This window comes from Salvia hispanica, chromosome 4 (genome assembly GCF_029641045.1).
Source record: "Salvia hispanica isolate PSC_SH4W2 chromosome 4, Shi_PSC_v1, whole genome shotgun sequence".
NCBI classification, from domain to species: Eukaryota; Viridiplantae; Streptophyta; class Magnoliopsida; order Lamiales; family Lamiaceae; genus Salvia; species Salvia hispanica.
In genome coordinates, this window is record NC_142695.1 from 27,657,316 (window position 1) to 27,684,954 (window position 27,639).

The 27,639-nt window shown below is 46.9% G+C and overlaps 1 protein-coding gene, 13 non-coding genes and 13 pseudogenes across 14 annotated transcripts; 2 read left to right on the forward strand and 25 right to left on the reverse strand.

Annotated features, from left to right (window-relative positions):
* Nucleotides 1-225: 225 nt before the first annotated feature.
* Nucleotides 226-344, reverse strand: LOC148928366 (5S ribosomal RNA). Its single transcript, XR_016129466.1, has one exon. It is a non-coding gene; the product is annotated as a 5S ribosomal RNA (ribosomal RNA).
* A 382-nt stretch (nt 345-726) lies between these two features.
* LOC148928367 (5S ribosomal RNA) lies at nt 727-845 on the reverse strand. The gene has a single exon (XR_016129480.1). It is a non-coding gene; the product is annotated as a 5S ribosomal RNA (ribosomal RNA).
* Nucleotides 846-1,208: 363 nt separating this feature from the next.
* On the reverse strand, nt 1,209-1,327 carry LOC148928368 (5S ribosomal RNA; annotated as a pseudogene).
* Nucleotides 1,328-1,723: 396 nt separating this feature from the next.
* On the reverse strand, nt 1,724-1,842 carry LOC148928369 (5S ribosomal RNA). The gene has a single exon (XR_016129145.1). It is a non-coding gene; the product is annotated as a 5S ribosomal RNA (ribosomal RNA).
* A 398-nt stretch (nt 1,843-2,240) lies between these two features.
* LOC148928370 (5S ribosomal RNA) lies at nt 2,241-2,359 on the reverse strand. The gene has a single exon (XR_016129337.1). It is a non-coding gene; the product is annotated as a 5S ribosomal RNA (ribosomal RNA).
* A 361-nt stretch (nt 2,360-2,720) lies between these two features.
* Nucleotides 2,721-2,839, reverse strand: LOC148928371 (5S ribosomal RNA). The gene has a single exon (XR_016129333.1). It is a non-coding gene; the product is annotated as a 5S ribosomal RNA (ribosomal RNA).
* Nucleotides 2,840-3,234: 395 nt separating this feature from the next.
* LOC148928372 (5S ribosomal RNA) lies at nt 3,235-3,353 on the reverse strand. The gene has a single exon (XR_016129647.1). It is a non-coding gene; the product is annotated as a 5S ribosomal RNA (ribosomal RNA).
* A 398-nt stretch (nt 3,354-3,751) lies between these two features.
* Nucleotides 3,752-3,870, reverse strand: LOC148928373 (5S ribosomal RNA). Its single transcript, XR_016129338.1, has one exon. It is a non-coding gene; the product is annotated as a 5S ribosomal RNA (ribosomal RNA).
* Nucleotides 3,871-4,230: 360 nt separating this feature from the next.
* On the reverse strand, nt 4,231-4,349 carry LOC148928374 (5S ribosomal RNA). The gene has a single exon (XR_016129146.1). It is a non-coding gene; the product is annotated as a 5S ribosomal RNA (ribosomal RNA).
* A 395-nt stretch (nt 4,350-4,744) lies between these two features.
* Nucleotides 4,745-4,863, reverse strand: LOC148928375 (5S ribosomal RNA). Its single transcript, XR_016129649.1, has one exon. It is a non-coding gene; the product is annotated as a 5S ribosomal RNA (ribosomal RNA).
* A 397-nt stretch (nt 4,864-5,260) lies between these two features.
* LOC148928376 (5S ribosomal RNA) lies at nt 5,261-5,379 on the reverse strand (annotated as a pseudogene).
* A 397-nt stretch (nt 5,380-5,776) lies between these two features.
* Nucleotides 5,777-5,895, reverse strand: LOC148928377 (5S ribosomal RNA; annotated as a pseudogene).
* Nucleotides 5,896-6,290: 395 nt separating this feature from the next.
* LOC148928378 (5S ribosomal RNA) lies at nt 6,291-6,409 on the reverse strand (annotated as a pseudogene).
* Nucleotides 6,410-6,806: 397 nt separating this feature from the next.
* Nucleotides 6,807-6,926, reverse strand: LOC148928379 (5S ribosomal RNA; annotated as a pseudogene).
* Nucleotides 6,927-7,301: 375 nt separating this feature from the next.
* On the reverse strand, nt 7,302-7,420 carry LOC148928380 (5S ribosomal RNA; annotated as a pseudogene).
* Nucleotides 7,421-7,945: 525 nt separating this feature from the next.
* LOC148928381 (5S ribosomal RNA) lies at nt 7,946-8,064 on the reverse strand (annotated as a pseudogene).
* A 395-nt stretch (nt 8,065-8,459) lies between these two features.
* Nucleotides 8,460-8,578, reverse strand: LOC148928382 (5S ribosomal RNA; annotated as a pseudogene).
* Nucleotides 8,579-8,976: 398 nt separating this feature from the next.
* On the reverse strand, nt 8,977-9,095 carry LOC148928383 (5S ribosomal RNA). The gene has a single exon (XR_016129513.1). It is a non-coding gene; the product is annotated as a 5S ribosomal RNA (ribosomal RNA).
* A 395-nt stretch (nt 9,096-9,490) lies between these two features.
* LOC148928384 (5S ribosomal RNA) lies at nt 9,491-9,609 on the reverse strand. Its single transcript, XR_016129594.1, has one exon. It is a non-coding gene; the product is annotated as a 5S ribosomal RNA (ribosomal RNA).
* Nucleotides 9,610-10,007: 398 nt separating this feature from the next.
* On the reverse strand, nt 10,008-10,126 carry LOC148928385 (5S ribosomal RNA). The gene has a single exon (XR_016129627.1). It is a non-coding gene; the product is annotated as a 5S ribosomal RNA (ribosomal RNA).
* A 397-nt stretch (nt 10,127-10,523) lies between these two features.
* Nucleotides 10,524-10,642, reverse strand: LOC148928386 (5S ribosomal RNA; annotated as a pseudogene).
* A 398-nt stretch (nt 10,643-11,040) lies between these two features.
* Nucleotides 11,041-11,159, reverse strand: LOC148928387 (5S ribosomal RNA; annotated as a pseudogene).
* Nucleotides 11,160-12,010: 851 nt separating this feature from the next.
* On the reverse strand, nt 12,011-12,129 carry LOC148928388 (5S ribosomal RNA). The gene has a single exon (XR_016129559.1). It is a non-coding gene; the product is annotated as a 5S ribosomal RNA (ribosomal RNA).
* Nucleotides 12,130-12,529: 400 nt separating this feature from the next.
* LOC148928389 (5S ribosomal RNA) lies at nt 12,530-12,648 on the reverse strand (annotated as a pseudogene).
* Nucleotides 12,649-13,046: 398 nt separating this feature from the next.
* Nucleotides 13,047-13,165, reverse strand: LOC148928390 (5S ribosomal RNA; annotated as a pseudogene).
* An 11,749-nt stretch (nt 13,166-24,914) lies between these two features.
* LOC125197087 (dirigent protein 23 pseudogene) lies at nt 24,915-25,713 on the forward strand (annotated as a pseudogene).
* An 849-nt stretch (nt 25,714-26,562) lies between these two features.
* Nucleotides 26,563-27,297, forward strand: LOC125197269 (dirigent protein 23-like). Its single transcript, XM_048095994.2, has one exon. The coding sequence runs from the start codon at nt 26,608-26,610 to the stop codon at nt 27,172-27,174; it is 567 nt and encodes a 188-aa protein (XP_047951951.1). The 5' UTR covers nt 26,563-26,607; the 3' UTR covers nt 27,175-27,297.
* Nucleotides 27,298-27,639: the final 342 nt, after the last annotated feature.

Consider the following 27,639-nt stretch of genomic DNA (forward strand, 5'->3'; position numbering starts at 1 on the left):
GTGGCTACTCCGGGAAACAAAAAGAGGCCGTTTCGAGCCATTTCGGCCACATTTAGTTCGCAGCCACTATTTTTCGGCACGTTTAAGGTTGTGGGACCTGCTCATCATCGGCTCGTGGAGTTTGTCGTACCTTTTTTCATTTTACTCGCCAACCGCTAATCGAGTTTCGGACCACAGCAAGACCAACTGAATGGAAAAAAAATAAAAATGAACGCACTTGCAAAAGAGGTGTAACACGAGGTCTTCCAAGGGGGTCACCCATCCTAGTACTACTCTCGCCCAAGCACGCTTAACTTCGGAGTTCTGATGGGATCCGGTGTATTAGTGCTGGTACGATCGCACCCATCAATAGCCCACACTTTATTATTTCATAGCGTACGCTTCTGTGCGCAGGTTTTGATCCCCCACCCTTTAGACGGGCATACTTTTGATCCGGAAGGAGTTACTGGACCCACAGCATATCACCGGGAAGCTCTCGCCGACCCGCACGTGCTTATTTATGGGTACTCCGGGAAACAAAAAGAGGCCGTTTCGAGCCATTTCGGCCACATTTAGTTCGCAGCTACTATTTTTCGGCACGTTTAAGGTTGTGGGACCTGCTCATCACCGGCTCGTGGAGTTTGTCGTACCTTTTTTTCATTTTACTCGCCAACCGCTAATCATGTTTCGGACCACAGCAAGACCAACTGAACGGAAAAAAAATAAAAATGAACGCACTTGCAAAAAGGGGTGCAACACGAGGTCTTCCAAGGGGGTCACCCATCCTAGTACTACTCTCGCCCAAGCACACTTAACTTCGGAGTTCTTAAGGGATCCGGTGCATTAGTGCTGGTACGATCGCACCCTTCAATAGCCCCGCACTTTATTCTTTCATAGCGTACGCTTCCGTGCGCAGGTTCTAATCCCGTGGCTACGAGACCCACAGCATATCACCGCGAAGCTCTCGACGAGCCCCACGTGTTGAGATACGGGTACAGATCGTGGCTACTATGAGAAGCAAAAAGAGGCCATTTCGAGCCGTTTCGGCCACTTTTAGTTCGCAGCTACTATTTTTCGGCACGTTTAAGGTTTTGAGACCCGCTCATCACCGGCTAGTGGAGATTGTCGTTCCTTTTTTTCCTTTTAATCGCCAACCTCTAATCGAGTTTTGGACCACAGCAAGACCAACTGAACGGAAATAAATAAAAAAATGAACGCATTCGCAAAAAAGGGTGCAACACGAGGACTTCCCAGGGGATCACCCATCCAAGTACTACTCTCTCCCAAGCACGCTTAATTTCGGGGTTCTGATGGGATCCGGTGCATTAGTGCTGGTATGATCGCACCCAGCAATAGCCCCGCACTTTATTCTTTCATAGCGTACGCTCCCGTGCGCAGGTTTTGATCCCCCACCCTTCAGACAGGCATAACCTTTGATCCGGAGGGAGTTACGGGACCCACAGCATATCATCGCGAAGCTCTCGCCGACCCGCACGTGCTGAGATACGGGAACAGCCCGTGGCTACTCCGGGAAACAAAAAGAGGCCGTTTCGAGCCATTTCGGCCACATTTAGTTCGCAACTACTATTTTTCGGCACGTTTAAGGTTGTGGGACCGGCTCATCACCGGCTAGTGGAGATTGTCGTTCCTTTTTTTCCTTTTAATCGCCAACCTCTAATCGAGTTCGGACCACAGCAAGACCAACTGAACGGAAATAAAATAAAAATGAACGCATTCGCAAAAAAGGGTGCAACACGAGGACTTCCCAGGGGATCACCCATCCTAGTACTACTCTCGCCCAAGCACGCTTAATTTCGGAGTTCTGATGGGATCCGGTGCATTAGTGCTGGTATGATCGCACCCAGCAATAGCCCCGCACTTTATTCTTTCATAGCGAACGCTCCCGTGCGCAGGTTTTGATCCCTCACCCTTCAGACGGGCATAACCTTTGATCCGGAGGAAGTTACGAGACCCACAGCATATCACCGCGAAGCTCTCGTCGACCCGCACGTGCTGAGATACGGGAACAGCCCATGGCTACTACGGGAAACAAAAAGAGGCCGTTTCGAGCCATTTCGGCCACATTTAGTTCGCAACTACTATTTTTCGGCACGTTTAAGGTTGTGGGACCGGCTCATCACCGGCTCGTGGAGATTGTCGTACCTTTTTTTCATTTTACTCGCCAACCGCTAATCATGTTTCGGACCACAGCAAGACCAACTGAACGGAAAAAAAAATAAAAATGAACGCACTTGCAAAAAGGGGTGCAACACGAGGTCTTCCAAGGGGGTCACCCATCCTAGTACTACTCTCGCCCAAGCACACTTAACTTCGGAGTTCTGAAGGGATCCGGTGCATTAGTGCTGGTACGATCGCACCCTTCAATAGCCCCGCACTTTATTCTTTCATAGCGTACGCTTCCGTGCGCAGGTTCTAATCCCTTGGCTACGAGACCCACAGCATATCACCGCGAAGCTCTCGACGAGCCCCACGTGTTGAGATACGGGTACAGATCGTGGCTACTATGAGAAGCAAAAAGAGGCCATTTCGAGCCGTTTCGGCCACTTTTAGTTCGCAGCTACTATTTTTCGGCACGTTTAAGGTTTTGAGACCCGCTCATCACCGGCTAGTGGAGATTGTCGTTCCTTTTTTTCCTTTTAATCGCCAACCTCTAATCGAGTTCGGACCACGGCAAGACCAACTGAACGGAAATAAAAAAAAAATGAACGCATTCGCAAAAAAGGGTGCAACACGAGGACTTCCCAGGGGATCACCCATCCTAGTACTACTCTCGCCCAAGCACGCTTAATTTCGGAGTTCTGATGGGATCCGGTGCATTAGTGCTAGTATGATCGCACCCAGCAATAGCCCCGCACTTTATTCTTTCATAGCGTACGCTCCCGTGCGCAGGTTTTGATCCCTCACCCTTCAGACGGGCATAACCTTTGATCCGGAGGAAGTTACGAGACCCACAGCATATCACCGCGAAGCTCTCGTCGACCCGCACGTGCTGAGATACGGGAACAGCCCGTGGCTACTACGGGAAACAAAAAGAGGCCGTTTCGAGCCATTTCGGCCACTTTTAGTTCGCAGCTACTCTTTTTCGTCACGTTTAAGGTTGTAGGACCCGCTCATCACCGGCTCGTGGAGATTGTCGTAGCTTTTTTTCATTTTACTCGCCAACCGCTAATCGAGTTTCGGACCACAGCAAGATCAACTGAATGGAAATAAAAAAAATGAACGCATTCGCAAAAAAGGGTGCAACACGAGGACTTCCCAGGGGATCACCGATCCTAGTACTACTCTCGCCCAAGCACGCTTAATTTCGGAGTTCTGATGGGATCCGGTGCATTAGTGCTGGTATGATCGCACCCGGCAATAGCCCCGCACTTTATTCTTTCATAGCGTACGCTCCCGTGCGCAGATCCTGATCCCCCACCCTTCAGACGGGCATAACTTTTGATCCGAAAGGAATTACAGGACCCACAGCATATCACCGCAAAGCTCTCGCCGACCCGCACGTGGTGAGATACGGGTATAGCCCGTGACTACTCTAGGAAGCAAAAAGAGGCCGTTTCGAGCCATTTCGGCCACATTTAGTTCGCAACTACTATTTTTCGGCACGTTTAAGGTTGTGGGACCGGCTCATCACCTGCTCGTGGAGATTGTCGTACCTTTTTTTCATTTTACTCGCCAACCGCTAATCATGTTTCGGACCACAGCAAGACCAACTGAACGGAAAAAAAAATAAAAATGAACGCACTTGCAAAAAGGGGTGCAACACGAGGTCTTCCAAGGGGGTCACCCATCCTAGTACTACTCTCGCCCAAGCACACTTAACTTCGGAGTTCTGAAGGGATCCGGTGCATTAGTGCTGGTACGATCGCACCCTTCAATAGCCCCGCACTTTATTCTTTCATAGCGTACGCTTCCGTGCGCAGGTTCTAATCCCGTGGCTACGAGACCCACAGCATATCACCGCGAAGCTCTCGACGAGCCCCACGTGTTGAGATAAGGGTACAGATCGTGGCTACTATGAGAAGCAAAAAGAGGCCATTTCGAGCCGTTTCGGCCACTTTTAGTTCGCAGCTACTATTTTTCGGCACATTTAAGGTTTTGAGACCCGCTCATCACCGGCTAGTGGAGATTGTCGTTCCTTTTTTTCCTTTTAATCGCCAACCTCTAATCGAGTTCGGACCACAGCAAGACCAACTGAACGGAAATAAAAAAAAATGAACGCATTCGCAAAAAAGGGTGCAACACGAGGACTTCCCAGGGGATCACCCATCCTAGTACTACTCTCGCCCAAGCACGCTTAATTTCGGAGTTCTGATGGGATCCGGTGCATTAGTGCTGGTATGATCGCACCCAGCAATAGCCCCGCACTTTATTCTTTCATAGCGTACGCTCCCGTGCACAGGTTTTGATCCCTCACCCTTCAGACGGGCATAACCTTTGATCCGGAGGAAGTTACGAGACCCACAGCATATCACCGCGAAGCTCTCGTCGACCCGCACGTGCTGAGATACGGGAACAGCCCGTGGCTACTACGGGAAACAAAAAGAGGCCGTTTCGAGCCATTTCGGCCACTTTTAGTTCGCAGCTACTCTTTTTCGTCACGTTTAAGGTTGTAGGACCCGCTCATCACCGGCTCGTGGAGATTGTCGTAGCTTTTTTTCATTTTACTCGCCAACCGCTAATCGAGTTTCGGACCACAGCAAGATCAACTGAATGGAAATAAAAAAAATGAACGCATTCGCAAAAAAGGGTGCAACACGAGGACTTCCCAGGGGATCACCGATCCTAGTACTACTCTCGCCCAAGCACGCTTAATTTCGGAGTTCTGATGGGATCCGGTGCATTAGTGCTGGTATGATCGCACCCGGCAATAGCCCCGCACTTTATTCTTTCATAGCGTACGCTCCCGTGCGCAGATCCTGATCCCCCACCCTTCAGACGGGCATAACTTTTGATCCGAAAGGAATTACAGGACCCACAGCATATCACCGCAAAGCTCTCGCCGACCCGCACGTGGTGAGATACGGGTATAGCCCGTGACTACTCTAGGAAGCAAAAAGAGGCCGTTTCGAACCATTTTGGCCACTTTTAGTTCGCAGCTACTGTTTTTCGGCACATTTATGGTTGTAGGACCGCTCATCACAGGCTCGTGGAGATTGTCGTAGCTTTATTTCATTTTACTCGCCAACCGCTAATCGAGTTTCGGACCACAGCAAGACCAACTGAACGGAAAAAAAAAAAAATATGAACGCACTCGCAAAAAAGGGTGCAACACGAGGACTTCCCAGGGGATCACCCATCCTACTACTACACTCGCCCAAGCACGCTTAATTTCGGAGTTTTGATGGGATCCGGTGCATTAGTGCTCGTATGATCGCACCCATTGATAACTTCGCACTTTATTCTTTCATAGCGTACGCTCCCGTACGCAGGTTATGATCCCCCACCCTTTAGACGGGCATAAATTTTGATCCGGAAGGGATTACAGGACCCTCAGCATATCACCGCGAAGCTCTCGCCGAGCCCCAACGTGTTGAGATACGGGTACAGATCGTGGCTACTATGAGAAGCAAAAAGAGGCCATTTCGAGCCGTTTCGGCCACTTTTAGTTCGCAGCTACTATTTTTCGGCACGTTTAAGGTTTTGAGACCCGCTCATCACCGGCAAGTGGAGATTGTCGTTCCTTTTTTTCCTTTTAATTGCCAACCTCTAATCGAGTTTCGGACCACAGCAAGACCAATTGAACGGAAATAAAAAAAAATGAACGCATTCGCAAAAAAGGGTGAAACATGAGGGCTTCCCAGGGGATCACCCATCCTAGTACTACTCTCGCCCAAGCACGCTTAATTTCGGAGTTTTAATGGGATACGGTGCATTAGTGCTGGTATGATCGCACCCAGCAATAGCCCCGCACTTTATTCTTTCATAGCGTACGCTCCCGTGCGCAGGTTTTGATCCCTCACCCTTCAGACGAGCATAACCTTTGATCCGGAGGAAGTTACGAGACCCACAGCATATCACCGCGAAGCTCTCGTCGACCCGCACGTGCTGAGATACGGGAACAGCCCGTGGCTACTACGGGAAACAAAAAGAGGCCGTTTCGAGCCATTTCGGCCACTTTTAGTTCGCAGCTACTCTTTTTCGTCACGTTTAAGGTTGTAGGACCCGCTCATCACCGGCTCGTGGAGATTGTCGTAGCTTTTTTTCATTTTACTCGCCAACCGCTAATCGAGTTTCGGACCACAGCAAGATCAACTGAATGGAAATAAAAAAAATGAACGCATTCGCAAAAAAGGGTGCAACACGAGGACTTCCCAGGGGATCACCGATCCTAGTACTACTCTCGCCCAAGCACGCTTAATTTCGGAGTTCTAATGGGATCCGGTGCATTAGTGCTGGTATGATCGCACCCGGCAATAGCCCCGCACTTTATTCTTTCATAGCGTACGCTCCCGTGCGCAGATCCTGATCCCCCACCCTTCAGACGGGCATAACTTTTGATCCGAAAGGAATTACAGGACCCACAGCATATCACCGCAAAGCTCTCGCCGACCCGCACGTGGTGAGATACGGGTATAGCCCGTGGCTACTCTAGGAAGCAAAAAGAGGCCGTTTCGAACCATTTTGGCCACTTTTAGTTCGCAGCTACTGTTTTTCGGCACATTTATGGTTGTAGGACCCGCTCATCACAGGCTCGTGGAGATTGTCGTAGCTTTATTTCATTTTACTCGCCAACCGCTAATCGAGTTTCGGACCACAGCAATACCAACTGAACGGAAAAAAAATAAATATGAACGCACTCGCAAAAAAGGGTGCAACACGAGGACTTCCCAGGGGATCACCCATCCTACTACTACACTCGCCCAAGCACGCTTTAATTTCGGAGTTCTGATGGGATCCGGTGCATTAGTGCTCGTATGATCGCACCCATTGATAACTTCGCACTTTATTCTTTCATAGCGTACGCTCCCGTACGCAGGTTATGATCCCCCACCCTTTAGAAGGGGTTACGGGACCCTCAGCATATCACCGCGAAGCTCTCGCCGAGCCCCAACGTGCTGAGATACGGGTACAGCTCGTGGCTACTACGAGAAGCAAAAAGAGGCCATTTCGAGCCATTTCGGCCACTTTTAGTTCGCAGCTACTATTTTTCGGCACGTTTAAGGTTTTGAGACCCGCTCATCACCGGCTAGTGGAGATTGTCGTTCCTTTTTTTCCTTTTAATTGCCAACCTCTAATCGAGTTTCGGACCACAGCAAGACCAATTGAACGGAAATAAAAAAAAATGAACGCATTCGCAAAAAAGGGTGAAATATGTGGGCTTCCCAGGGGATCACCCATCCTAGTACTACTCTCGCCCAAGCACGCTTAATTTCGGAGTTTTGATGGGATACGGTGCATTAGTGCTGGTATGATCGCACCCAGCAATAGCCCCGCACTTTATTCTTACATAGCGTACGCTCCCGTTAGCAGGTTCTGATCCCCCACCCTTCAGTCGGGCATAACTTTCTGATGGGATACGGTGCATTAGTGCTGGTATGATCGCACCCAGCAATAGCCCCGCACTTTATTCTTACATAGCGTACGCTCCCGTGAGCAGGTTCTGATCCCCCACCCTTCAGTCGGGCATAACTTTTGATCCGGAAAGAATTACGGGACCTACAGCATATCACCGCGAAGCTCTCGCCGACCCACACGTGCTGAGATACGGGAACAGCCGGTGGCTACTCCGGGAAACCAAAAGAGGCCGTTTCGTGCCATTTCGACCACTTTTAGTTCGCAGCTACACTTTTTTGTCACGTTTAAAGTTGTAGGACCCGCTTATCACCGGCTCGTGGAGATTGTCGTAGCTTTTTTTCATTTTACTCGCCAACCGCTAATCGAGTTTCGGACCACCGCAAGACCAACTGAATGGAAAAAAAAAAAAAAATGAACGCACTTGCAAAAAGGGGTGCAACACAAGGTCTTCCAAGGGGGTCACCCATCCTAGTACTACTCTCGCCCAAGCACGCTTAACTTCGGAGTTACGATGGGATCCGGTGCATTAGTGCTGGTACGATCGCACCCATCAATAGCCCACACTTTATTATTTCATAGCGTACGCTTCTGTGCGCAGGTTCTGATCCCCCACCCTTTAGACGGGCATAACTTTTGATCCGGAAGGAGTTACTGGACCCACAGCATATCACCAGGAAGCTCTCGACGAGCCCCACGTGTTGAGATACGGGTACAGCTCGTGGCTACTACGAGAAGCAAAAAGAGGCCATTTCGAGCCGTTTCGGCCACTTTTAGTTCGCAGCTACTATTTTCCGGCACGTTTAAGGTTTTGAGACCCGCTCATCACCGGCTAGTGGAGATTGTCGTTCCTTTTATTCCTTTTAATCACCAACCTCTAATCGAGTTCGGACCACAACAAGACCAACTGAACGGAAATTAAAAAAAAATGAACGCATTCGCAAAAAAGGGTGCAACACGAGGACTTCCCAGGGGATCACCCATCCTAGTACTACTCTCGCCCAAGCACGCTTAATTTCGGAGTTCTGATGGGATCCGGTGCATTAGTGCAGGTATGATCGAACCCAGCAATAGCCCCGCACTTTATTCTTTCATAGCGTACGCTCCCGTGCGCAGGTATTGATCCCTCACCCTTCAGACGGGCATAACCTTTGATCCGGAGGAAGTTACGGGACCACAGCATATCACCGCGAAGCTCTCGCCGACGCGCACGTGCTGAGATACGGGAACAGCCCGTGGCTACTACGGGAAACAAAAAGAGGCCGTTTCGAGCCATTTCGGCCACATTTAGTTCGCAGCTACTATTTTTCGGCACGTTTAAGGTTGTGGGACCCGCTCATCACCGGCTCGTGGAGATTGTCGTAGCTTTTTTTTCATTTTACTCGCCAACCGCTAATCAAGTTTCGAACCACAGCAAGACCAACTGAACGAATAAAAAAATAAAAATGAACGCACTCGCAAAAAGGGGTGCAACACGAGGTCTTCCAAGGGGGTCACCCATCCTAGTACTACTCTCGCCCAAGCACGCTTAACTTCGGAGTTCTGATGGGATCCGGTGCATTAGTGCTTCTATGATCGCACCCATTGATAACCCCGCACTTTATTCTTTCATAGCGTATGCTCTCGTACACAGGTTCTAATCCCCCACCCTTCAGACGGGCATAAATTTTGATCCGGATGGAGTTACGGGACCCTCAGCATATCACCGCGAAGCTCTCGACGAGCCCCACGTGTTGAGATACTGGTACAGCTCGTGGCTACTACGAGAAGCAAAAAGAGGCCATTTCGAGCCATTTCGTCCAGTTTTAGTTCGCAGCTACTATTTTTCGGCACGTTTAAGGTTTTGAGACCCGCTCATCACCGGCTAGTGGAGATTGTCGTTCCTTTTTTCCCTTTTAATCGCCAACCTCTAATAGAGTTCGGACCACAGCAAGACCAACTGAACGGAAATAAAAAAAAATGAACGCATTCGCAAAAAAGGGTGCAACACGAGGACTTCCCAGGGGATCACCCATCCTAGTACTACTCTCGCCCAAGCACGCTTAACTTTGGAGTTCTGAAGGGATCCGGTGCATTAGTGCTGGTACGATCGCACCCTTCAATAGCCCCGCACTTTATTCTTTCATAGCGTACGCTTCCGTGCGCAGGTTCTGATCCCCCACCCTTCAGACGGGCATAACTTTTGATCCGGAAGGAGTTACGGGACCCACAGCATATCACCGTGAAGCTCTCGCCGACCCGCACATGCTGAGATACGGGTACAGACCGTGGCTACTCCGGGAAACAAAAAGAGGCCATTTCGAGCCATTTCAGCCACATTTAGTTTGAAACTACTATTTTTCGGCACGTTTAAGGTTGTGGGACCCGCTCATCACCGGCTCGTGGAGATTGTCGTACCTTTTTTTCATTTTACTCACCAACCGCTAATCGAGTTTCGGACCACAGCAAGACCAACTGAATGGAAAAAAAAATAAAAAGGAACGCACTCGCAAAAAGGGGTGCAAGACAAGGACTTCCCAGGGGGTCACCCATCATAGTACTACTCTCACCCAAGCACGCTTAACTTCGGAGTTCTGATGGGATCCGGTGCATTAGTGCTTGTATGATCGCACCCATCAATAACCCCCGCACTTTATTCTTTCATAGCGTACGCTCCCGTACGCAGGTTATGATCCCCCACCCTTCAGACGGGTATAAATTTTAATCCGGAAGGAGTTACGGGACCCTCAGCATATCACCGCGAAGCACTCGACGAGCCCCACGTGTTGAGATACAGGTACAGCTCGTGGCTAATACGAGAAGCAAAAAGAGGCCATTTCGAGCCGTTTCGGCCACTTTTAGTTCGCAGCTACTATTTTCCGGCACGTTTAAGGTTTTGAGACCCGCTCATCACCGGCTAGTGGAGATTGTCGTTCCTTTTTTTCCTTTTAATCTCCAACCTCTAATCGAGTTCGGACCACAGCAAGACCAACCGAACGGAAATAAAAAAAAATTGAACGCATTCGCAAAAAAGGGTGCACCATGAGGACTTCCCAGGGGATCACCCATCCTAGTACTACTCTCGCCCAAGAACGCATAATTTCGGAGTTCTGATGGGATCCGGTGCATTAGTGCTGGTAGGATCGCACCCAGCAATAGCCCCGCACTTTATTCTTTCATAGCGTACGCTCCCGTGCGCAGGTTTTGATTCCCCACCCTTCAGACGGGCATAACCTTTGATCCGGAGGGAGTTACGGGACCCACAGCATATCATCGTGAAGCTCTCGCCGACCCGCACGTGCTGAGATACGGGAACAGCCCGTGGCTACTCCGGGAAACAAAAAGAGGCCGTTTCGAGCCATTTCGGCCACTTTTAGTTCGCATCTATTCTTTTTCGTCACGTTTAAGGTTGTAGGACCCGCTCATCACCGGCTCGTGGAGATTGTCGTAGCTTTTTTTCATTTTACTCACCAACCGCTAATCGAGTTTTGGACCACAGCAAGACCAACTGAACGGAAAAAAAAATAAAAATTAACGCACTTGCAAAAAGGGGTGCAACACGAGGTCTTCCAAGGGGGTCACCCATCCTAGTACTTCTCTCGCCCAAGCACGCATAACATCAGAGTTCTGAAGGGATCCGGTGCATTAGTGCTGGTACGATCGCACCCTTCAATAGCCCCGCACTTTATTCTTTCATAGCGTACGCTTCCGTGCGTAGGTTCTGATCCCCCACCTTTTAGACGGGCATAACTTTTGATCCGGAAGGAGTTACGGGCCCCACAGCATATCACCGCGAAGCTCTCGCCGACCTGCACGTGCTGAGATATGGGTACAGCCCGTGGCTACTCTGGGAAACAAAAAGAGGCTGTTTCGAGCCATTTCGGCCACATTTAGTTCGCAACTACTATTTTTCGGCACGTTTAAGGTTGTGGGACCCGTTCATCACCGGCTCGTGGAGATTGTCGTAGCTTTTTTTCATTTTACTCGCCAACCGCTAATCGAGTTTCAGACCACAGCAAGACCAACAGACCACAGCAATACGGGTACTACTCTCGCCCAAGCACACTTAACTTCGGAGTTCTGATGGGATCCGGTGCATTAGTGCTTGTTTGATCGCACCCATCAATACGCTCGCACTTTATTCTTTCATAGCGTACGCTCCCGTACGCAGGTTATGATCCCCCACCCTTCAGACGGGCATAAATTTTGATCCGGAAGGAGTTACGGAACCCTCAGCATATCACCGCCAAGCTCTCGCCGAGCCCCACGTGTTGAGATACGGGTACAGCTCGTTGCTACTACGAGAAGCAAAAAGAGGCCATTTCGAGCCATTTCGGCCACTTTTAGTTCGCAGCTACTACTTTTCCGGCACGTTTAAGGTTTTTGAGACCCGTTCATCACCGGCTAGTAGAGATTGTCGTTCCTTTTTTCCTTTTAATCGCCAACCTCTAATCGAGTTTCGGACTACAGCAAGACCAACTGAACGGAAATAAAAATAAAATGAACGCATTCGCAAAAAAGGGTGCAACACGAGGACTTCCCAGGGGATCTCCCATCCTAGTACTACTCTCACCCAAGCACACTTAATTTCGGAGTTCTGATGGGATCCGGTGCATTAGTGCTGGTATGATCGCACCCAGCAATAGCCCCGCACTTTATTCTTTCATAGCGTACGCTCCCGTGCGCAGATCCTGATTCTCCACCCTTCAGACGGGCATAACTTTTGATCCGGAAGGAGTTACGGGACCCACAGCATATCACCGCGAAGTTCTCGCCGACCCGCACGTGGTGAGATACGGGTATAGCCCGTGGCTACTCCGGGAAGCAAAAAAAAGGCCGTTTCGAGCCATTTTGGCCACTTTTAGTTCGCAGCTACTGTTTTTCGGCACGTTTAAGGTAGTAGGACCCGCTTATCACCGGCTCGTGGATATTGTCGTAGCTTTTTTTCATTTTACTCGCCAACCGCTAATCGAGTTTCGGACCACAGCAAGACCAACTGAACGGAAAAAAAAATAAAAAATGAACGCACTTGCAAAAAAGGGTGCAACACGAGGTCTTCCAAGGGGGTCACCCATCCTAGTACTACTCACGCCCAAGCACGCTTAACTTCGGATTTCTGAAGGGATCTGGTGCATTAGTGCTGGAATGATCGCACCCTTCAATAGCCCCGCACTTTATTCTTTCATAGCGTACGCTTCCGTTCGCAGGTTCTGATCCCCCACCCTTCAGACGGGCATAACTTTTGATCCGCAAGGAGTTACGGGACACACAGCATATCACCGCGAATCTCTCGCCGACCCGCACGTGCTGAGATACGGGTACAGCCCATGGCTACAACAGGAAACAAAAAGAGGCCATTTCGAGCCATTTCGGCCACTTTTAGTTCGCAGCTACTGTTTTTCGGCACGTTTAAGATTGTGGGACCCGATCATCACCGGCTTGTTGAGATTTTCGTACCTTTTTTTTCTTTTACTCGCCAACCGCTAATCGAGTTTCGGACCACATCAAGACCAACTGAACGGAAATAAAAAAAAAAATGAACGCACTCGCAAAAAGTGTTGCAACACGAGGTCTTCCCAGGGGGTCACCCATCCTAGTAATACTCTCGCCCAAGCACGCTTAACTTTGGAGTTTTGATGGAATCCGGTGTATTAGTATTGGTATGATCGCACCCATCAATAGCCCCGCACTTTGTTCTTTCATAGCGTACGCTTCCGTGCGCAGGTTCTGATCCCCCACCCTTCAGACGGGCATAACTTTTGATCCGGAAGGAGTTACGGGACCCACAGCATATCACCGTGAATCTCTTGCCGACCCACACGTGCTGAGATACGGGTACAGCCCATGGCTACTCCAGGAAGTAAAAATAGGCCATTTCGAGCCATTTCGGCCACTTTTAGTTCGCAGCTACTATTTTTCGGCACGTTTAAGGTTGTGGGACCTGCTCGTCACCAGCTCGTGGAGATTGCCGTACCTTTTTGTCCTCGTACTCACCAACCGCTAATCGAGTTTCGTACCACAACAAGACCAACTGAACGGAAATAAAAAAAAAATGAACGCACTCGCAAAAAGTGTTGCAACACGAGGTCTTGCCAGGGGGTCACCCATCTGTTGGGGTTTGTATACTAAAAGATGCTTCGAGCGTACATTCCTTTGTACAGTCAGCTTGTGCAAGTATACGAGAAACGCCACGTCCACTTGTTTACCTAATTATGAGAATAAATAATATAATATAAATGGTTTATTATTGAAATATGATAAACAAGTCTAAGGCTTCTTACTAAGAAGGTCAAGTAGGGAAATTCGATGAATCTCCTCATCAGTTTTCCAGTAGGGGACTTGGCTAGATCTAGTAAGAAGAAAAACGTATTCACAACCTAGATAGGTTTTGGCTACCTATTGGTACGGTTGCGGTGTTTGTTATAATTCTCTCTTACCTAAGATGAGATTAGTAACACCGGTGTAGTAAAGCACTGAAAGGATCTAATCCGAAATGTATTCTTTATTGCTATCTACTGAAAGAATATATTTCAAGAAAGTTTAGTATTTTCTAGTCTATGATATTAATATCAATATTGTTTATTCAATCAAACGCCACTTTGACTTATCAATATGTGAGAGTTTGTACGTAACTCAAGTTCATGATATCTTGGGTGGTAGTAATTGAATAACATGAAGGTATTGGAATATTATTTCATAGAATTCGCGTGCCCAGTGTGGTATGATTAAATCCCTAAAAGGGTGATCCCCAATGAGGTGTTTTGAAAGAGGAATTTATTATTCAGAAATCTGCGCTGTTGGAATTTATTCCACGAATAATAAATAAAGTTTCAAACTAGAAAAACTCTTTGGAGAATTAATTTAATTATAGTGACATAACAGACAAAAGAATTAAATTGATGGATCAAGATAATCTTAAACGCGGGAAATATTATAAAATAAAATGGACCCAAGTTATTTGTAATTTGGTGATTTAAGTGGGAGTACAATATTATTCTTTAGTGGAATAAAATAATATTCCATTGATAATATATTAAATCATGGGTCATTTGATTTAATTAGTAATTTATCTAATGGGTGAGCCCAACACTTAAGTCATTCCATGGATCCCCTTACTAGCCCAATAAGGTCCACTATAAATAATGAATGAAAGGGAAACCCTAACATACAATCCAAGACAACACAAAAACCCTAACCCTAGCCTTGAAATCGGCGCCTCCTTCCTTCTCTCTCTTGGTCTCGATTTTCGTGCCTAGCTCGAGAGAGAATTAGGGTTTTGATTATTGTTCTTGATCTATCCTAATTCATAGGACTAGATCTAGACAATTTGGTGTTTGTATTGGGTTTCCCTAGATCCATTCAAAGTTATTTAATTGGTTTTCTAAGATCCGCCCACACAGATGGAGAATCAAGGACGAGGGAATAGTACGGAAGATTCGTGGTCGATAAACCAAGGATCTCCGGGTGGTGCAGCTAGCAACGTCAATCCAATGATGGATTATGAGGTAACAATCGAATCTACATCGAATATGCATGATTATGTGTTTATTTGATGTTATATCTATAGATCTAGGTTTATTGCATGAAATTGGAGTCAAATGCATAATCACCTAATAGATCCATTCTAGGACCTGTTTGGTTTCCGTGTCTTCCGCTGCGGTAGTTCCAACACCATCCTAGTACTATTCTCGCCCAAGCACGCTTAATTTCGGAGTTCTGATGGGATCCGGTGCATTTGTGCTGGTATGATCGCACCCATCAATAGCCCCGCACTTTATTCTTTCATTATACTTAAAGCATGATTAATTCAAGTTATGAGCATGATACATGTGAGAATTACGCGAATAGATTTTGTCTAAATAATCTTCTAAATAGATCTGATTATTATGTGATTTATTTGTTCGATTAATTGTTAAATTATGAAACTCGAACGCGCTTCCGCTGCCAGTTCCTTCATGTATTCCCCAATTGAGGGATTCTTTCGGGGAGTATCTCAAGCTCTACAATCATAGCATAAACATTAGTGTCACAAGATGAAGAGTCAGTAGTGGGTGTGAGAGAATTCATTAGACACGATTCTAAGGGATCCTGGTTCCGATGGTAGGTGACTTCCACCTCCCCCACGCAATCCATGACCACTTAGATGACATTGCACTCTTAATAGCCTTCTGCTCCTTCCTTTCCATGGAACTTCAGGGCATCATAAATGTTAAAGGTAATGCTTTCGTTATGTAACCGCAATGTCAGCTCCCCCTTTTGAACATCTATCATGGCCCCTCCAGTTGCTAGGAATGGTCTCCCAAGTATCAAGGGTACCTTCTTGTCCTCCTGCATGTCCAACACTACAAAATCAGCGGGAAAAATGAATTCACCAACTCTTACCAAAACATCCTCGACGATCCCCCTTGTTGTTGTTGTTGTTGTTGTTGTTCTATCTGCCATCTGTAGGGTGATCGAGGTGGGGCAGAGATTGTCAATGTCGAGCTTCCTGTAAAAAGATAGAGGCATCAAATCAATACTTGCTCCCAAATCACATAATGCCTTACCCTCTACATTATTTCCTAAAACACAAGATAGAGTAAAACTCTTTGGATCTTTGTGCTTGGTAGGTAGCCCTTTTTGGAGTATAGAACTGCAGTTCTCCGTGAGGTTCACTGTCTCGTACTTTCCCCACTTCCTCTTCTTGGCCACCACATCCTTCAAGAACTTGGCATAATTAGGCATCTGTTGCAGTGCTTCCACCAATGGGATGTTGATGTGGACCTTGCTTATTGCCTCCAAGAACTTGGTGAACTGAGCATCTAACTTCTTGCTCTTCAACCTCTGGGGATATGGGATAACGGGAGCACTGGAGGAGACCGGATCAGGTATCTGAATCTCGGGTAGCGAACCGCTGCGAAGTGGTGCAGCGGCCGCTGGCGGTGGGTCAGTATCACTGTCCAAGTCTGGTTCAGCGATCTGGAGATGTTCAGGCGAATCGCTGCGAGGTGGTGCAGCGGTCGCTGGCTTCTGATCAACGGTCGGCCTCAGGTTGGTTGGCCCCTTTTCTTTCTCCTTTCTCCCCCTTCCTAGATCCGATGCTTCTGGAGGTTGATATGTAGTCCCACTCAGGAGCTGCACGGCATGGCAGTTTCCCTTAGGATTGATCTCTGGAAAACTCGGAAGCATTCCTGGCATGTCCACATCTCTGCGTCGAAAACGGAAGTTAGGATATCCCAGCTGGTCCATCCTAACAAGCGCCTTCAGGTATCGAGGCGCAGAGACAGAGTCATAATATGTCATAGTAGGAGTCTGAACCCCCTACCTACAAGAAAGTCGGCTGCATGGTTTCCTTCTCTGTAGATGTGTGAGAATCGAACCTGCCGCTGAGATGTCATCCTCCGGATCAAAGCCATATGATGTCAAAAAAATGCAGAACCAGGCCGTCCATATGTGAGTAAAGTAACCAGAGCCGCTGAATCAAGCTCTATCCAAATGTGTGTAGAGAACTCCATGGTCATCTCCAAACCTCGAATGAGAGCCACAAGCTCCGCCTCAAAGCTCGAAGATGCATCCAACGGAGAACAGAAGGCCCGTATAAGTCCTCCATCAGTACCACGAACCAATCCTCCCTCTCCCGCCTCCAGAGTCGCTGATGAGAAGACGCCATCTGTATTCAGCTTCACCTATGGGGCATCGGTGGGATGCCAAAGGACCATGAGTGATCGCAGAACACGCTGTCTAGGAGAAGAAGGCATGAAATCCACCGACGTCGAGCAACCCCTCCAGTGTAACAGGGTAATCTTGCCAGCCAACACGAACGTATGAAGATGATGAGTGACCTGCCAAATGACATGAGTGTGATGGAAAGGCCGACCACGATGCTTGTAGCTATTCCTCTCCGTCCAAAGAAACCACACGATCAAAAACGGAATAATAAAACTAATATGCATAGTAGGAGCACTAGAGAAAGACGCCATCCGCCAGTGACCTAGTCTATGTGCAATATCAGTACGCGTGTGAATAGGTGTGTGCGAGGGGGGAACCAGGCATCGAAATACTCCCACACAAAAATCACCGACTGACTCGAAAGAAAGACGTGACTAAAAGACTCAATAGAGGGAAAACGAAAACACTGACATCTAGACGCTAACTCAATACCTCGATGTTGCAACTTCTCATCCACCGGCAGCCTCCCATACAACAACGTCCAAATAAAAATCGAGATGGTGGGGGTCATCCCCTCATTCCTGATTAGACTCAAAATCTCATATTTCGGCAATCACGTCCGGATGCTCTCCCAGATCAGACTCAAAATCAAGAGGTACGCCAAACCTGAAATATAAGTCATGCAGCATATCCGGGCATGCTCATGCCAGAATGATGCAACGGCCTGGGATTGAGGGGGATCATATCCCGGGATGCACAGACTCTGGATGGAGCTAGCTCCAAGCCAGACGTCATCCCAAAAGCTGATCTTCCCCTCACCCAAGGACCAACGAATATAATCATGCATGAATGACCAAATACGACGTAGACGACGCCAAGTAGGACTATCATGAGACCAACATGCAGATGTATGCAAATGAAAAGGAAGGATTTGTACTTCTGGGTCATGAACTGGGCCCAGAGAGAATCCTGCGCAAGGAGCCTCCACCACAGCTTGAACCCAAAAGCTACCGCCACCTCCCTAAACCGGCGAATGCCCAGGCCCCCCTCCATCACAAGTAGGAAAATCTGTCTCCACGAGATCCAGTGCAACTTTCTCTTCTCCCCCACTATTCCCCAAAAATATCTGGCGAGAATCTGCTCCAACTCATATAGGAACCCAACCAGCGGACTCATAACCTGTAATATATGTAGTGGGATAGCTGCCAGTGTGCTCTTAATCAGAGCAAGTCTTCCCCCAAATGAGAGGTGGCGATGGGACCAAGTGTGTATCCTGTCTAACATCCGTTGCCTGAGAGGCAAAAGATGATCCGCTCTCCTCGCCCCTCGAAATATAGGCACTCCCTGGTATGTGAAAGGCATCTCCCCTCTCTATAAGCCTCCAACCTCCTCCACAACATCAGCAAACTCCATATGCTCATCCACCAAGTAGAAGTGAGTCTTCCCACTGTTAACCATCTGACCAGATACAACAATGTAGTGATTCAGGCATCCCACCAGCTTCTCCATCGCATCCCTGTGAGCTCTAGAGAAAATGATGATATCATCAGCATATGAGAGATGGGTGATAATCGGAGCCTTCTTGCGACATCTGTAAACCATCTCCTTATCCCCCTTGATCAGTCTAGACATCGCGAGAGATAATCTGCCGCAAGCACAAAAAGAGAAGGCGATAACGGGTCTCCCTGCCTCAAACCCCTAGAGGACTGAAAGAATCCTGCCGGACCACCATTCACCAAGACTGAGAACCAGCAGGACGAGATGCATCTGCTAATCATTCCCACCCAAGCCGGCGAGAATCCCATCTTTTCAAGCACTTTCAGCAGAAAAGGCCACTACACTCTTTCGTATGCCTTTGCCATATCTAGCTTGAGAGCCAGATTAGGTGACCTACCTCTACTGTTGAGCTCCTTCCCCAAATCGTGTATCAGCTCCTGGGCAAGCAAGGCATTATCACTAATTAGCCGCCCCTTAATAAAACCACTCTGATTCGGTGCAATGACGAGGGGTAGTAGAGGTGCAAGTCTCGTTGCTAAGATCTTTGTGATGATCTTATTCGTGACATTGCAGAGACTTATTGGCCTATAATCTCCCCACGTGACTGGATCCGGCTTCTTCGGTATGAGAATGATCATCGTTGCCGTGAAGCTCCGAGGCATGAATGCCCCACTGAAGAAGTCCCCAAAAGCGGCAATCACATCACCCCCTACAATGTCCCAACAGTGTTGGATGAACAAGGAGGAGAACCCATCAGGACCCGGCACGCTATCTCCGCTAATCCCAAAAACGGTCTCCTGAACTTCCTTCTCCTGCGGTGCCAAGCACAAAGCTTCCTGGTTCACTGAATCCAGAAGGCTGTGGATAAGGGACAAATCTGGCTGCTCAAGATCTCCAACATCAGACGGCAAGAGCTGCTGGAAGAAGGTTGCCGCAGAGTCCCTAATCGCCGTCTCCTCTGTTAAGGTCTGCCCATCTGCCTCTATGCTGTGAATTCTAGACTTGACTCTCTTCTGCTTGACCCAGCCATGAAAAAACTTGGAGTTCCTCTCTCCCTCCGCTGCCCATCTAATGGTCACCTTCTGCCTCCAGAACTCCTCTTCCATCTTAGTCACAAGTATGAGCTCCGCTGATGCTTTGTTCAAGTTGGACCTGTGTGCTGGTGTGGGCGTGCTGTCATATAAGATCTGAGCCTGTAGGACCGCTTCCTCGGCCGCCCTTAGGTTATGATGGATGTTTCCGAACACCGCTCTGTTCCACACCTTTAGGAACTTCTTAACTCTGATAAGCTTGAGCTGGAGGTTCATCATTCCGTTGTACCCTGTTCCTTCCTCCCAAACTCTAGCAATGTCGGTCTTGAATGTTTCATGCTTTACCCACATGTTCTGAAATCTGAAAGCCGGTCTCATGGTCTGAACATAGAACTGACATCGCACAAGCAAGGGGGCATGATCAGAGCTGAATCTCACTAAGTGGGTCACCCTCGTCGTCGCAAACACCGATGTCCAATGTTCCCCAATCAAGATCCTATCCAGCCTCTCCCAGAGCCCTACCCTATACCATGTAAACATCGGCCCATCGAACCCCGGGTCAATCAACTGGCAGTCAGCTATGGCATCCGCAAACTCCATCATATTTCCCTGTCTGTCTGTGTCGCTTCCCTGTCTCTCTTCATTAGTCAGGAAGATGTTGAAGTCGCATCCCACTAGCCAAGGTCGTCCTTCCACAGCCAGGGAGATGTCCCCCAGCTTTTCCCACAGCTCCTGTCTCGTCTCTCTCGTGTGTCTGCCATAAACAATAGAGATGTAGATCGGGAAGGGGAATATTGCAGCCGTGACCTTGACATGTAGGAACTGTCTCGAGTCGTCAACTACCTCCACCGTCCAATCCTCATGAGCTAAAATCCAGATATGACCGCTCACATTGGCCCCAATAAATCGAAGCCCATGAAGGTTCCTCCCCACTGCCGGTGCCACCCGTTGGGGCTCAATCACAACAGCAAATAAAATTTTGTGATCTCTAATCAAATTCTTCAGGTGCCTCCTGGTGTGGGCCTTCGCCACACCCTGAGCATTCCAGACTAGGAACTGGCTCAACATGAGGAAACAAATCAGGTAGGCCGCGAGGTGGAAACCCTCGCCTTCTTCACCGGAGCCTCAATCGCAGGGTGGTGATCCCCATTGCCGGCGATCTCCATAGGCGAGCCCCCATTGCTGGCGGATCCATTCCGAATACCCTTCGCCTTCCTGGCCTTGTGAATAATCTGAGCATCCGTGGTCCCGTCATACAGGACCATAGCCATGGCTGACTCATCATCAACCGGATCCTCGTCCTCCGAAATCTCAAATCTGTTGCTGTGCACATCTAGACCCAATTCGCCCTCTATATCAGAAGGCCCGCTGCGTCTGAAAGTGGGAGAGAGAGATCTCGTCCTACTCCGTGTCTCCCCCCCATCGTCCGTCTCAAACTCAGAACCCTCTGACTCTATCACGGCACATCCCTCCATCTCTTTCAGCTGCCTCAAACGTCTTTTTTCTCTATATCGTTGTCTACTCTCTGGGCTCCGTCTCATCTTCTTCTTTCCCATCATAGGTGTGTGTTGATCAACCATGCTCGAGTGTTGGACCAAAACCGACTCCCTAATCTATAGGCTGCCACGGGGGATGTAGTCTATCCTTCCCGCAACAGTCTGAGTCCTCACCCTCTGCAGTTCCTTCTCCGTATTTCCGGGTATCGCAACTTGCTTCCTCTTATCCTTGGATTGCTCGGTCTCGATCGTGAGAGTGCCATTCTTACCAACCCGGGTCAACTGTCCCCCCTAATCTCCTCTAGTCTCCGGCTATCTGTGAGGGGCCGGTCTCTGGGGCTGGACCCCCTGCTCTCTTGTACCCACATTCTGTCTCTGCTCCTCATGCTGCCTCTGTCTCATAGGTGCCGGTCTGGAGAAGTCCTTCTTAGGAGGCGCCGGCCTCTTGCCAAAAGCATAACAGTGCTCCTCTAAATGACCCACATGCTTGCAGGCTGGGCAGTACTTCGGGATCGGGTCCCACTTCACCTGCAAAACAACATCCTTCCCTCCAATCCGGAGAATGTACTTCTCTGGTGCTGGCTTTGATATATCTATTTCGATGCAAATGCGTGCATATGATAAACGTGCACGTGTGGCAGTGTAATTATCAATCTGAATCGGATTGCGAAATAGTTTACCAATGGAAAAGAGCATGGACTCATCAAATAAATGGATAGGCAAAGCATGTAAATTACACCACACAGCAGCAATGGGAGTTTCAAAAAAGAGGTCAAAATCTGGGGTCCATTTAAACATTCTCATCGGGTGATGCTCAACAAACCACACATTGTTGTTATTAGCACCACTCAAAATTTTCACATAATCTTCACTATCAGAAACGGTAATGAGGATATGCTTAGCATTAATAAAATTCCATTTCAAAGTACCTTTCAAATTGAAATTAACAAGGGCCTTGCGAATCAAGTTGGGGGCTGGGATGGAGTGTGAGAACTTCCCAATCAAGGCGAGTCCCATGCGACCTGCAAGTTCATTATTATCAGTGTCAGGAATATGTAGACACGGTATACCATCTTTCAAACTCATCGATCCCCTCTGTCAGATCCGTGTGGCATCAAGAATTCTCGGACCAGGGGCGGAAGGTCCTCCTTGCAAGATCTTAGCCATAGACTTTTTAGGGTGTATCGACTCAGGGGTAGGCTACGGCAAAGGGGGGGCAGAATCAGACTCGTGCATGAAGCTATCGAGAGGGATTGTTTCAGGAATGCTGGGGATTTTGGTTTGGGTCGAAATCACGGCCAAGGTGGGCCGTGAGGGATCAGACGGGGACAGGGGTTTGGAGGGAAAGAGTAAGCTTTTGGTTTGTGTAGATGTGCTGGCTTGTGAGGTTGGGATGGGGATCGATCGCAAAGCTTTAAAAGGGATAGGGATATGACGAGGCTTGTAAGGGAGGATATAGCGTTTGGTTAAAAGAGGTGAAGGGTTTATAATCTTCCGGGCAGGTTTTTGGGAAGTATTGGGATCAGGGTCTACTGAAAACATGGAATGAAGGATATTTGAAAAGGTATTGGGGTTCATTTGGATAGTAACATTCAATTTGGTTGCATTTTCCACAGCCCCGGCATCTTGGTCTTTAACATACTCGAAATTTTCTTCCAGCTGTGTTGGACTGATTTGGAGAGCTTGAGATTCAACTTGATCAATATTGATATCATCCTCTAACCAAGTAGGAGATTGACACTGTTGACCATCGTTATTTTGGCTGAATAAACCAACCAGCTTTGACACCCGTCCAACTGTCTCGAACGTAGAAAAAACCTCACAATCTGTCGAGATACGATCAGCAAAAATCCCGGAAGGAGGCGGCGCAACAAGATCATCGTTCACCACTATCTCATCGAGGCGGCCATCAACACCCGCCGCACCCAAGTTTGCTGCCGCTGACGGAATCACCACTGAAGTCGACCTCGGACCAGAACCCTCCATACCACCACCACCATCTCCTTCCTCATCACCGTGCAGCTCCGCCATCAGGAGCGGTGGAACCCTAGCCGCCTAGGGTTAAACACACCCAAATCCCTAGCCGCCAACAACCTTTGGCCACCAACACCAGCCACCGACGACGGACACGAACCACCCACACCTCAGACTGAACTACAGGAAGAACAAGAGCCAAAGCTGGTCGGACAAACCAGCTCTGGCGATTGACGTGACCGGAAAACGAAAGAGAAAAAGGAAACCCTAATTTGCGCCGCCACCTAACCCCACCGCCATAGCTCTCCTCTGGGTACTCCAACCGGCCCTCCCAACCAGCAGCAACACCCTAGACGTTGTGACGACGCGACTCAACCGTCCGGCCACCACCAACCGCCGCGAAGGCGACACACCAACCAAAAAACAAAAAAAAACGATGAAAAAACCAAAAAAACGACGACCAAAATAAAACTAAAAATTTTAGAAAGCAAGAAAAAGACACGAGGAATCCAATGAAACAAACTGGAACGAATTCCGACGGGTAAAACTCAAGTTATTGGCGATTTCTGCATGACAGAAACCGAAAACCCAGGGAGCGAAATTATTTTTGGTTGTGGGTAATATCTGCTTTTGTCAGTACTTTCTGCATGTTCTTTTGCTTTTCTGCAGTTTTTCCAGACCCTGGTCGTTTAAGGAAATTGGTCTCCACTGTTTGCTTTGTCTTTGTTTGTCTAAATTAGGAAAGTCCGTCTAGTCCGTTAACTCCAGTTGTTTTAAAACTTTCATATATTTCGTTTTCTCAAGTCATGCATGTTCCGTACGTTCTCATTTCTTAGACCCAGTAGGTAGAGTAAAGTGATTTTTAAATCTCTCAGACCCAGTAGTTTTAAGTTCTCAACCCCAAAAATTGCATGGCAGCAGGCAACCCCTTCCCAAAACATCCAAAATGCAGTTTCGTAACACGTCCTTCCTCGTGGGATCGATCCTTTGCTTTCCTGTGCTAGTTATTGTACAGTGGGTTAAGGTTTTTAAAGAAAGTAGAGTGCACCCAACGACCCCTGTCTGATAGATTCACGATCTTATAGCCTTTGTGAACTAGTTGAATCCTCTGAACCTGTTAGATTGAGATTTATAAAAACTGCACTACATCTACTTCTATGTCTTCAGGAGTATAGAATAATTAAATGGCTTCAAGGTACTTAAGTCTAAAACTCTCTTCCTTGTTATATTTACGGGTATAATTTTCGTTAAAATATAGTCGAGTAGATAAGTCAAACCAGTATAAAAATATATTGTTTTCCAGTTTTTCAATTCTATAACTATGAAAACTCTTTATATTTTATCTTCAACAGTAATATTTTCAATATGGTATTTTTCAATGACGTACTACCGAGCGTTCTTCGGAAATATAGATGGTACGTTTAATTTCTTGTATGTATTATTATTAATTTATTATCTACTCTACCAAATATTCAATATTCATGCCTAGTAGATGTAGAGACCAACAAGATAATCTTTTCGTAATATAATTACCTTAAAGCTCACCTACTTGCTAGTAGCCAAGTAGCCTAGTAGCCATTTTCCCCCTACTACTTATATTCAATTAAAAGTTCCTTTCTTAGCCGAGTCAACCAACATAAAGATTTCCCATTTTCCACACTTAGAAAAATCAAGTTAGTCGTAAGTAAACCATTTTCCACACCTGGAAAAATCAAACCGCAATATAAAGATTTCCATATTTTCCGCCTCTACCCAGAGTAGTGCAACTGCTCCATCACAATAAATAATATTTTTTTTATAAAAAAAAAAAAGAACACATTTCCATGCCCAATACGTACACAAATCTCACACCATCAACAACACAATTCTTCCAACCACAAAATGAAACTTCAAAATCTCATCACACTTATAATTATTCTTGTTTCCAACATTTTCACTTGCGTTCAATCCCAGACAAGTGATCAAACCTCATGGGCCAAGCGCAACGAAACCGGAAAGGAAGTGATCACAACCCTGCAATTCTACTTCCACGACGTAGTTAGCGGCCCGAACGCCACAGCTACTCGGATCGCCCAGGCTGCCGAAACCAACGCCTCGTCCACCCAGTTTGGTGGTCTATGGATGATCGATGACCCATTGACCGAAGGGCCCGAACCATCGTCCAAGCTCATCGGGCGGGCCCGGGGCCTATATGGGTCGGCCGGGCAGACCGACCTTGGGCTTATCATGGCCCTTAGCTATGTCTTTACTGATGGCTTCTATGATGGCAGCTCGTTTAGCCTTCTTAGTTTCAACCCGGTTATGAAATCGGGCCGGGAGATGGCCGTGGTCGGAGGCACCGGGCTCTTTCGGCTTGCCCGGGGATACGCGATTGCGAATACATACCAAGCTAATGCTAGTGGAGATGCTATTGTTGGATACAATGTTACTATTGTTACTTATGTTTGAGAGTTGATGATGTGATGTTGTATCGTAATGGTTATTACATGTACTTGTTTCGTATTATTCTTTTTTATGAGAAGATATGTCTATCTACTATTGGAATCTTAATTACAACTATGAAAAATTCCGATCTCGATTGAGTTTAATGTTGGAGACTTGAATATGCATATGTTTTGATGAAAATTATTGAAAATTAATTAAAATGTTTATTATTTGGTATATTATCACCAGCTATAGATGTTTAGGTTGTTTTTTGGCAAGATACTATTACTTATGCACTCTATTAATATAAGTACTACTGCATCTATTTTGTGGCATTTCTTTATGGCACATAAATTAAAAAAAGGTGTGTAATGTATATTAAATAAAAAGGTAATAAACTACCAGAGTGGAAATAATAGAGATAATAAAGTAAGAGAAAATGACTCTATTACTATATATGGAACATTCAAAATGGAAAAATGACTTTACTACTATGAAATTGAGGCAATACTTAATTTGTGGATTTCACATTTGGTGAGGCCAATTTTGTCGATACAAAATTCACACTTAAGTAAAAACATGCATTAAATCCAATCTCTGATAACCAGTATTGAATGTACTTCATCTTGTCCAAAATAATTTATTTTATCATGATTCAGCAGGTTAATTTAACATGTAATGATTAATAACCACTACTTATATAGGTAGGTAGTTTCTTCTTCTTTCAAATAATTCCAACTAAACTAATAAAAATATAACATGTCATCATAGCTCTCTATAAGAACTTCTCCACTTTTACATATGGGGGTTGGTGGGCAACTTTTCAATTTCTGATGAAAACATAAGATTTTTCAACATTCACACATCTACTTTGTCAAAAAATTCTAGAAGACTTTTTCTTAACCAACTTATACGTCCAAGTTGAATTAGCTCAACTACCCAAGAAAAATATGTGTAAGCCCACCCAATCCCCAAACAAATACTATATCCTAATTAACATTAAATTTGATACATTTCATCAAGAAACAAAACTATCATCCCCAAAAATGAAAATCCAAAATCAAATTTCATGTCTCATAATTCTTGCTTCAACCATAGCCTATTCGGCTCATGCCCAAAGCAACGACCAATCGACATGGGCCAAGCGAGTTGACTCGGGCGATCAAGTGATCACAACTCTCCAATTTTATTTCCACGACAAACTCAGTGGGCAAAACCCAAGTGCAATCCAAATAGCTCAACCTTTACAAAGTGGCAACTCGCCCAATCTCTTCGGGAACCTCTTGATGATCGATGATGCGTTAACCGTGGGGCCTGACCCATCTTCAAAGCTCGTGGGTCGGGCCCGGGGGCTGTACGGGTCAGCCGGGCAGACCGAGATGAACTTGATCATGGCCCTTAGCTACGTTTTCACTGATGGGATATATGATGGGAGCTCTTTGAGCCTTCTCAGTATCAATTCAGTGATGAATTCGCCGCGGGAGATGTCTATTGTGGGCGGGACCGGGCTTTTCCGGCTGGCCCGCGGCTACGCCATCGCACAGACCTATTCGGCCAATGCTAGCGGCGATGCTATTGTTGGGTACAATGTTACTATTGCTACCAATATATGACAGCTTGATAGAAAAAAGTACTCAAATAACACACTGATGGTTTTAATAGTCAAGGCTGATTTTTCCGTTTGTTGAATTGAGTTTTTGGAAGACTAATTCCACTCTATTCTCAATGTTTACTCATCTTCTATCGTCTTTGCGTTTCATTAGATAGGCAATATGCAATATTCATTGTCACACCATGGAAAGAAATATAACCTACTGTTGCGAGAGGGTCAATAAATGCGGGTGGTCGCGACTAATGAGATTTTAAGAAAAGGGGAAACAATCTAGGGTTTCAATAAAGAGTATAACCAAATAATTAATATTAAAATATCAGAGGAAAAATTAGAGGCATGTCTTAAATCTAACGACAAACAGTTACTATTTCATAATTTATTATCCAAGAGGAAAAAGAGGTTCAAAACATAATTGCGAAAAATAGTATAATCTCAGCGGAAGCATCCAAGAGTAAGAGTGGCGTCG

Excerpts from the sequence above, each read along its gene's own strand:
- LOC125197269 (XM_048095994.2), top strand. The coding sequence starts at position 26,608 with ATGAAAATCCAAAATCAAATTTCATGTCTCATAATTCTTGCTTCAACC.